The 10945-nt window shown below is 37.0% G+C and overlaps 1 protein-coding gene across 1 annotated transcript; it reads right to left on the bottom strand.

The window, feature by feature from the left end:
• Positions 1-3685: 3685 nt before the first annotated feature.
• LOC120214498 (phenylalanine ammonia-lyase-like) lies at positions 3686-6140 on the bottom strand. Its single transcript, XM_039212387.1, has 2 exons — positions 5667-6140; positions 3686-5601 (listed from the first exon to the last, which is right to left on the bottom strand). The coding sequence occupies exons 1-2, from the start codon at positions 6086-6088 to the stop codon at positions 3852-3854; spliced, it is 2172 nt and encodes a 723-aa protein (XP_039068318.1). The 5' UTR covers positions 6089-6140; the 3' UTR covers positions 3686-3851.
• Positions 6141-10945: the final 4805 nt, after the last annotated feature.

Here is a 10945-nt window from a genome sequence, read left to right as displayed (position 1 = left end):
GATCCCGCCCACAGTTAGGAGTATTGTGAGGAGAACCATGCCTTGTTAGTTGAATATACAAGAGATGAGTTTGTTCCCGACTTCGCGGACATGGGTGTCCCAGAGGAGGCATGTATAGATGAGGCAACATTCTTTCATGACCTCACGCAGTCGTTAAGGCACATAGTTAGGGCTATCCCTAGAGCACTCGCAACATCCGCACCACCTGCTCCACCTGTAGTAGGCCCTCAAGAGTCCCCCATCGAGAAACTCCGTCGCTACAAAACCACTGACTTCTTCTGATCAGAGGAGGATGATCCTGTAGCTGCCGACCAGTGGCTTCGCAAGACCCTTCGCACTCTACGACAGTTTCATCTTACCCTTGAAGGTAACATCGAGTCAGGGGTGTTCAAAATTTGATTTTAACCGAATTAACCGATCGAACCTAATTAGTTCGGTTAATTCGGTCGGTCACAAAATTAGTTCAGTCAGGGAACAATTAAAGATTTTTTTGGAATTCGGTTAACGGTTAATTCGGTTCGAAATCAGTTAATTAATCGAATTAATCGAATTAACCTTTAAATATAATTATATTAAGTGGGGTCAATCCATTTAAAATCCAAATCCATATTAATTAATTAAAATAATCTCAAAACTAAATGCAAAATGTTTGAATTAAATTAATTAGATATTATTTATAATTAGATATTATTTAAATTAATTGTTATTTTTAAATTAAAAAAAATATTAAATTCTAAAATTCTAAAAAATTTCGGTTAATTCAAAAATTAACTGAATTAACCGAAATTTATTCGGTTCAGTTAATACTTTCAAGAAAAAGTTCGGTTCGGTTAACGGTTAAAGAAAAAAGTTCAGTTAATTCGGTTAAGGGTATTTCGGTTCGGTCGGCCACCGTTTTAACCGAGCGAACACCCCTGCATCGAGTGCATCACCGCCTTGTTAAAGGGTGATGCGATTCACTAGTGGGAGATAGTGGAGATGGCGTTGGAGCCCAAGCGTTTGGCATGGGAGCTTTTCTTGTCTGAATTTAGGGAAAGTTCATAGGAGAAACCCACACCGATGACCTGAGAGAACAATTTGTTCAGATGACTCAGGGAGATCGCTCGGACTACGAGTATGAGAGCGAGTTTTTACGGCTGAGCCACTACATACTCAAGTTGGTGTCTACTGAGGAGTACTGCTATAGGAAGTTTAGAGAGGGACTTCACTTTGACATTCTCACTGACCTGTCAGCCGACCCACCGAGAATGTTTGTTGAGTTGACTCGCCAGGCGAAGGCAGTTGAGAGAGTAGTGAAGAGGAGGGCCAGTATGATGCGGGACAGAGTCGTTGAGCACCTGATACCGCTAGACCATCTCAGACATCAATAAGAGGACCAGAGACTCGGGAATAGTATAGACCTTCCTCATCTCATTCCTAGAGGTCGAGATAGGCGTGTAGCCATGGACAAGGATTCGGGGGTCGTAGGAGGCATTTGACTTCATCATTTATGGCAAGAATTGGCTGATCAAATTGTACCATGCAACCCCCGACTTGCAGACACTGTGGTAGGAGGCATTCAGGGGAGTGCCATAGGGTTTCTCGGGCTTGTTATGGGTGTAGATCCCATGAGCATCTTAACATAGACTGTTCCAAGGCTTAGAGTATTGCATCGTCTACTTAGAGGTCGACTCAGTCTGCTCAGAGGGGTCGAGGACCTTATTAGGGAGGAGGTAGTATTGCTTATGGTTAGCAGAGCAGGGGTACTACCAGATTAGTAACTGAGCCTGAGGCTAGAGTTGCTTCCCGCCAGTACCCATATGAGTGAATAGTAATGATATTGTTCTTCGTGAAAGGCTGAAAGTTTGAATAAGAGTGAGAGGTATCGATACTCACCAGGGAGTATCGATATTGTTCGTGCAATATTGATACCACGGGGATTAGTATCAATACTCGGGGTTCTAAATCGATTCCAATATGCAATTTTGGTATCGATACTCAAGGGAATATCAATACCAAGTGGGTAGTATTGATACTCCTAATAGGAGTATCGATATTGCGACATTTTCTAAATCATCGAATGCAATTTTGGTATCGATACCGAAGGGAGTGAGTATCAATACTCCCAGGTGAAACCTTGGGCAAATTTGGTAGGTGATTCGAGAGAGAGGATTTGGGTGTTCTTTAAAGGGGTGTACTCTTCCATAATAATACAAGTGAAACCCGAATAATTGTGTGATAACATAGTCTTAATGAAGTAAGATTCCATAAGACATGCATTTGTTTGATGCTCGAGAAACGACGAGGACACCCGAGTTATTTAATGACGCTAGATGAATGAGTAAGGATTATCTGGATATATCCAATCTAATGCTTAGGCACTTAAAATGCTAGTTGGATGTTGTGCCGATGCTATATGACCTGGACACATCCCGAGTACTCTAGAGGAGTAGACTAGTTGAGCAAGTGCTGATGCTTCGTGACCTTGACTTGACCCAAGTGTTAAGGAGACACTGATGCTATACTGTTTGCTTGAGTGTTGCATTTGCTCTTGACTATATTGTATTATGTTTATATGTTGGATGCCTGTAGTATAGCCTGATTATTTATGTGGCATTGAGCTTGTGATCTCAGCGTATGTAATGTGTTTCCGTGTACAGGTCCTTAGGTGCCGGATCGAGGAGCACGTCGCCGATTTAGAGTTTTCCAGACTCGACCATTTCAGAGTACATCTCGAGTATTTAGTGGGCATGTGCTGTCATAGACCCTTATTTGTATTTGAGTAATAAACTATGTATTTTTATAACTAATATATTTTGGAGACTTATGTCGGGAGTTCCCCGTATTTCAAATACTTTCGTTTTGTATTTACATGGTATTCGGATTTTCTGGATAATATTTGATGAAATGTTTTCAAAAAAAAAAATGGTTAGACACCTATGTGGTTCTGTATGACATTATAATTCAATGATCTTCATGTTAAATTGAATTAGGGTGTTACAAAATCCAAGCTTAGAAAAAGGCTTGGATTCGATCATTGTTCATTACTAAAGATTAACCCTTGAAGGGGTGTTGTGGAAGAGGTGGAGAACTTGTTCGTTGAACTGAAGAATTAATTATTTTTGTTGAACTTAGGTGCCTCATCGAATTTAAATGTTTCGTCTCGAATCCTTCACATTTCTAGAATTCATGTTGAGGTGGAGATTTATTAAAGTTCGACTCGAATTCAAAGTTTGCACATTCTAGAGTTTGCACCATCTTTATGACATATGAGTAGGTTATAACACCTTAAAGTTTGCTAGGTTATTACAACTTCTAAAGTTCGTGCCATCTTCATAACATGAAAGTTGTAATTTCTTTACGAAAAGTTTTGAATCAACATTAGATTTAATTTTGCAACGTTGTTGTGCTAAAAATTTTGGATAAAGAACTTGTTTGTAATCTATCATAGCAACTTCTCCCAAAGTTTGTTAATATTATAGACAACCAATAATATGTTGATTTCATAAGACAAGTTATAAACCCATAATATGTTCCTTTAAAGATAAAGTTTTAGTCTCCACCACATTGATAATCACGTCACCATATCGTTACCCGATCTTATGTCTAAGTTTACACGATTTTATTAATAGGATAGAGTTAACCTTATCATTAGTTTATGTATATTTGAATATATATATATATATATTGCATAGGGGAGGGGAAAGAGTTATTAATTTCGATTGAAGTCATTTATCACACACACTCAAACGTGCTTCTGGTTTTATTACATTGAAAAATTTCTCAGCCCACCATGGATTGAAATAAAAGGTGAAAAACAACATAAAAAGATAAGATAACCAATTCCCAAACACTGAAACCAAAGCAAAGTATCATATTGGAAGAGGGGCGCCGTTCCATTCATTAAGGCATTCAAGCATTGGATCAATGATCTTCCCTCTGCACATAGCAGTGAACACCTTGTCGAACTCTTCACCGGGTGACTTCCCTTTTTCTCCACTTAGCAGCTCAGTTCCAAGCTCCTCCCTCACGAATTTGTACAATGGATACGATCTGCACTCCTTGATCTTGTTTGGTACTGCTGCATTTCCATTCTCGAATGACACCCTTGCACTCTCGACCTCCTTTGGCAAAACAGCCTTTAATTCGTCTTCGAAAGCTGCAATCTTTAGGAAGATTGAAGTGCTTGTATTCTTCTCATTCCCACCATTTGCCGATGCATGCTCAACGAGTACATGCCTCAGCTTTGGCATCAATGGATGTGCACCATTGCAAGGTTCGTCGATATAGGTGAAAACGTATTCATGATCCACGACTTCGAGTAAATCCTTTTCACAGAATCTTGATGGGTGAACTTCACCATATGGATCAGAAGTGAGAGTTTTCTTGGCTGTCTGGCTCACAGTGTTCATCACTGTGTTCTTCAAGTTGTCTTCTAAATGCCTCAAATCTATAGCTTGGCAAAGAGCCACCAAGAATGTTGTGGACATCAGCTTCAAGATATCGACAGCTTCAGCAGTTTTTAGCGCAGAGATTAGTCCCAAGGAGTTCACATCTTGGTTGTGCTGCTCAGTGCTTTGAACATGGTTGGTGACTGGATTAGCCAAATATTGGAGCTCAGAGCAATAGGAAGCCATTGCAACTTCAGCACCCTTGAAACCATAATCCAGGCTTAGATTCCTACCACCGGAGAGGTTTGATGGGAGACCATTGTTGTAGAAATCATTAACAAGTTCAGAGAATTGAGCAAACAAAAGTTTCCCAATAGCCGCGACAGCTAAACGAGCATTGTCCATCGAGACACCAATTGGGGTACCCTGGAAGTTGCCACAATGTAATGCCTTGTTCCTCGAGACATCGACCAAAGGGTTATCATTGACAGAATTAATTTCTCTTTCAATAGATTTGGTTGCGAATCTGATCACTTCAATCTGTGGGCCAAGCCATTGTGGAGATGACCTCAGAGCATAGCGATCTTGTTTCGATTTCTGCAAAGGGTCCATTTCATTCAACGTTTTAGACGCTTTAACAAAAGAGCTTCCCACAAGTATGTGTTCCATTATAGCAGCGGCCTCGATTTGTCCCGGATGATGCTTCACTTTATGAATCAAATGGTCAGTGAACTCGGGTAATTTACAATGCATAACTTCAGCAAAAACTGCAGATAAAATTTCTGACAAAACAGCCAATATGTTAGCTTCAAAAAGAACAATGGAAGCCATGCCGGAACCAACTGCAGTGCCATTGACTAGAGCAAGGCCTTCTTTAGGCTGTAACAAAAAGAACCCGGAATCAATACCGGCGACACGGAAGGCCTCCTGGGCATCAAGGGGTTCCCCATTGGGTCCAATTGCTTTTGAATTAGGCCTTCCAGTGAGCAATCCAACAATGTAGGAAAGAGGGACAATATCACCAGATGCAGTAACTGAGCCACGAAGAGGCAAGCATGGGGTGATGTTGTGGTTGAGAAGCTTAGCGATTGCCTCCAGAATTTCGAACCTGATCCCAGAGTATCCCTGTAGCAGTGAGTTGATCCTGACAAGCATGGCTGCTCGAGTTGCCGAGTGAGAAAGTGTGTGGCATGACTGTGTTCCACTGCCAAAGATCCCAGCATTCAAGAACCTGAACCAACAAAACACATTAAATTTATATTGAATTCTTATGCACTGCATAATATAAGAGCTTACCTGATTAGCTCATTTTGCAGAGCAGATACTTGGTTGGTTCTTAAACGAGAATTAGCACCAAAACCAGTGGTAATGCCATAGGTGTCGGTGCCTTTGCTGAGGCCATCAAAGACCCAATCAACACTAGCCTTAACGCCAGCCCTTGCGTCCTCTGAAAGCTCTACCTTGACACACAAGTCAGCTCTGGCTATGGCAGCAACTTGAGAAATTGTCAAGGTCTCACCACCGAGCTTCACCGATGACCGCCTATACTCGGTTACCATACGTTTAACTTCATCCAAATGGCTTCCCTTGAGTGACTCAGCTGCTGCATCCCAGTTCAAGTGGTCCACAACACCACCCTTAGTATTAGTATTAGTAGTAGTCGTGCCGAAGCTCTCCAAAGAGCTGCTGTGTTGACCTTTTCGACTGATCGTTTCCATGTTAAAGATTGCAGAAATGGTGGAAATGAAAGAAGTCGAACTTGTTAATCAAAATGGGAGGCTTTTGGTTTTCCAATCTAAGGTGGTGCTTAAATATAAAATCACCAAGTAAATTGTGACAGTTAACAAAATATCACTTTATCGCATGTTAAAAGTTTTAAATTCAGGTACCATATTTGCATAATAAAATTAGATATCATATTTTTTAAAATTACCAATTTCGTTATCAAATTGATTCATACATAATCACATGTATTATATTTATAAAATTTAAGGGTCTGTTTGGTAATGCTTTTAAAAAGTATTTTTAGTTAAAAAATCCGTTTTGACTGGAAAATCAATGCTGAACAGGTAAAAAAATTAAAAAAAAACGTGTTGGAAACAGTGGTTGCAACCCAACCGTAAAAGCTAGGACTTCTTGCTTTTTCATTTTCAACTTTGCGTTTGGAAGCAAATTATAATTTTATCATTGCTAATGCATGAGCTCCTCTCAATTATGTATTTATATTTTATTTTAATAATTTAATACTAACATCCTTAAAAAATAGTTTATTACTTTTAATAATTTATTTTAACTATTTAAAAATAAATAAAATTCATAATTTATATATAAAATATTAATAGTAAGTTATATAAAATATAGTTTTATTATAATTATATTTTTTATTTGTATATTTATATTTTTATTATAATTAGGTTGATATAATTCGTATATGATAGTAATTTTTTTTTTGAATTTGTTATAGTTTAAATTGATATGATTTATATATAAGTGTAAAAATATTTTAAATGTTTATATTTTCAATTTACAATATAAAATTTATAATGGACATTTTATTTTTTAAAACTCACTTTTTAACAGCCATTCCAAAAAGTTAAAATTTAAAATGCACTTTTGTACATCACTTTTAAAAGTTTGTTTTTGTATCACTTTTAAAAGTTAATTTTCAAAAGTTATACCGAACTAGCCCGAATTATCACATTAGAAAAAAATACTAAATTTAAATATAAAATTTATTAAAAAATATAGGATAAAGTATACAAATGGTCCTCCGACTAAAAGATATTAGTTTATTGAGTTCCTTAACTACTAAAAAGTTATGAAATAATCCTCCAATTATAGGACATTGCTTTTTTGAGTCACTGACTATTAAAATTTACAAACTGGTCACCCAATTATTCATTGTGTTCAAAACTCGTCATTTCCATTAAAAAATTAATGGTAGTTTGAGTTGAAAATTAGTCAACAAATTGAGATATCGTAGTCGTATAAGATTATGAGATCAAATTATATCATACAGGGATGGATGTCAGGGCCAAAAGGGGCCCCAAGCCCTATAAAATATTATATATTCGATAAATTTTGGTCTTATAACGCCCGAGATCCCGGGTTATGAGATTTGGGCTAACTCGAGGTAAGCCTTGGATTAAATCTCTAGCTTGTAGAAAACTTTAACCCAAATTGAAGTGGATTGGGCTTGAGTTAAGCCCAATTCATAGTAAAAAGAGGTATTTTTAGTTGCAGTCAAAAATCAGAGGGACCAAGGAGTAATTATACCATTGTTTAAAATAAAGCATGGAAAACCAATTAAGATTGGTGATCTCACGTCTGAACTTAGCTTTTTCTTTTTCACTATCTTTTTTTGTCTTATTCTCTTATTCTTCAACTTTTTCCTTCTCCCTTTAGCAAGAACAAAGGTGGAAGCTTTGTGCTTTGTAAGCTCAGTTCAAGAAAACTAAGGTAAGTTTCATAATCCTCATCACCTCAACATCACATTAAGATCTCAACTCTCTCATTCTACCAAGTAACAAAAAATGGGTTTAGTGGGGGTTTTAGAAACCCAAGTATTTACAGCTTGTTTTGGGGAGATTTAGGCCTCTTAGAATGTTTTAAATTCTTCACTAATTACTCTAGCAACATTAGTAATTTTTATACTTGATTTTTTCTAGTGAGAGAAGTTGGGGAAAACTCTCAAGCAAGGATAAAGAAAAGCTTACCTTGGCTTGACCTTTGGGAACCCTTAGCAGCTTAGGATCATCAGGTAACTCGTTTCTAACTAAACTATACCATGTGTAGCTCATTAGATGAGTTTTGATAGATTTCATAAGCTTTAAGCATGCCATGGTAGATTCCATCATTTGAGTGTTTTTATCATGTTTGTAGACTCTTTATGACCCCTAATAACACTTAAAACACTTAAACATCAGTGGAGGACCACAATAGGACTTTTAGGGTAGAAAGATAGGATTTTTTGTGTCAAAACAGGGCACCCCGTAGCACTAGTATCGATAATGTAAGAACAATATCGATATCGTTCTTCATTCAAGCTTAAAACATGAAATTTTTAAAGGGTAGTATTGATAGTCATTCTTAAAGTATCGATACTGATACCCCAATTTCAATATTGGCTTACTATCTATACCAATATAACAATAGGCAATTTTGGTATCTTTACTTACATAGAGTATCAATACCAGGGTAGTGGTATCGATACTCCCAGTAGGGGTATCGATACTGAGGTATTTTCAAAACATCGAATCCAATTTTGGTATCGATACTCAGTCTAGTATCAATACCCCAGTACCAAAGTATCGATACTCAGCCTCGAGTATCGATACTACCTTAATCAAATAACCTTATTCAGTCAGGGGTATCGATACCAACAGGTGGATATCGATACCATGTTAATTATTAATACTGAAGAGTCAATATCGGTGCCCACATACATTTTTGGATAAATAATCCAAGGATTCAGGGATCAGACCTAATATACCCCAAATACACTTTAATACAACAAATAAGACTTCAAGGGATAGCAATAATTACTATCAGAACAGTAGAAACAATAACAGTTAGGTTACATAAAACTATCCTTGTTTGACGTTTGGGAAACAACCATGACACCCGAGTTCCTCCTTAGCAGAATACGACAGTCAGTGGATATCCAAGTCAATGCTATGGCACTTAAACAGCCGACTGGGCGCAGATGCCCCAAGACACGACATAGTAAGTTGGTGGGCGTACGTTTCTGATGCAGCTCTGGATCTCACCCTAGATGCCCAAGGGTATCTTAGAAAGACTAGAGGAATGCGTGAGCTCTGAGATGCAGAAACCTCAGCCGCACCATAATGCCTCCTCGGTAGTTAAATTAATAGTTTGTATGTTTGGACCCGTGCCACCAACTATCTCATTTTAGTGATGTATGCACTATAGTACAATTATTAGTGAGGCACTGAGCTCGTAAGCTTATCGTTCAGAATGTGTTTCCGTGTGTAGGTTCTTAGGGGAAAATCTTGCAGAATTATCATCGCCAGACATTCTAGTGCAGCAATACAAACCAGCAGTGACCACCAGAGTACGTCTTGAGTCATCTTTAAAGGGCATGTACTATTTATGAGCCTTTGTGTGTATTCAGTCATAACTTTGCATTATATTTGGTACCATATTATTTTGAGATATATTTTGGGAGCTCCACATTATTTTGTAAACATAGATTGTCATGTTTTATTTTTATTACTATGGATGGATTATTTCAGTAATTATAAAAAGTTTTAAAAGAAAATGGTTGGGTCATTATTTCGGTAGTCTCGTGTAACATTGTAATCCACGGATCTTCGGGTCAAACTGGATTAGGTTGTTACATGTTTAATATTATTTTGGTTCATATAAAAATAAGTATTCAAATTAAAAAAATACAAGAATTTAATAAGTATTTAATTAAGTAGGGGCCAAACTAAATAATGATAATCCGATATTCTAAAGTTCTTTGGTCTAATAACAATTTAAGTCATTGTAACTTTTATTATTAGACAAATTAAGCATTGTCTTTTGAATTTTGAGTTTAAATACCTAATAAGCCATTGTATTTTTCTTTAAAAATCTAATATTTTGGCCTTTCCCAATATTTAGTCCTGGCTCTGTTACTGATATCATATCCCAATTAGCAAATTAACGTCCTACCCAAACTATCAATAATTTCTAACAGAAAAGGATGAGTTTGGAACACAATGAATAGTCAGGTGACCATTTTGTAACTTTTAATAGTCTGAGACTAAACAAAGCAACATCTTAGTATCAAGAGACTATTTTTAACTTTTTAATAGTCGATAGACTTAATAAAGCAACATCCTATAATCGGGGACCATTTGTGTACTTTACCCAAAAATATAAACCCCTCATTTGTAAAGAAATACCAATTCTAGCGTCAAATCACATTTGAAATATTTTAATTATAGGACGAAAAAGTTATAAAAGAAAAAATATTATATGTATATATATATATTCGATAGTATTGTTAGTGTTATGTATACGAGCGTGTGCTGTAAATTCTAGAATAGTTCTAGAACAGTTTGTTAGCTTCTTGTTATGAGCAGTTAAGTTGTTAATGGCTTGTTGCACAACATTTACAGTTTCTTCTTGCTTGTATAAATAAGCTACTCTCTAACTCATGAGAGATCAACTTTTCATTAATAAAGAATTACAAAGATTTCATTTCTTGTTTCTTAGATAGCTAAACTGCTATTTTATCATTGTATATTTCGCCAATACCTGGGTGTTTTCTTCCGCTGTTTCTTCTTCATTCTAGTAGCTGCACGAGATTAAGTTCTCACATTGTGTATTCCTGGCATCATGGTTGATTTGACGGTTGATCCCGAGGATGTGTCTCCGAATGCTTCCTCCCTGAGTCCTGGAACTTCTCGAGGTATGTTTGGCATTCAACACATACCAAAGCATGACACTGTTAAACTCACTGAATCCACATACCTTCTTTGGAAGCATCAAGTGGCTTTGATAATTGATGGCTATGGGTTGCTGAGGTTCATCTCGGCCGGATCTGTTGCACCAGATGAGTTCAT

Source organism: Hibiscus syriacus, unplaced genomic scaffold (genome assembly GCF_006381635.1).
Source record: "Hibiscus syriacus cultivar Baekdansim isolate YM2019G1 unplaced genomic scaffold, ASM638163v2 tig00110065_pilon, whole genome shotgun sequence".
Lineage (NCBI taxonomy): Eukaryota > Viridiplantae > Streptophyta > Magnoliopsida > Malvales > Malvaceae > Hibiscus > Hibiscus syriacus.
This window is presented reverse-complemented; position numbering and strand designations above follow the sequence as displayed.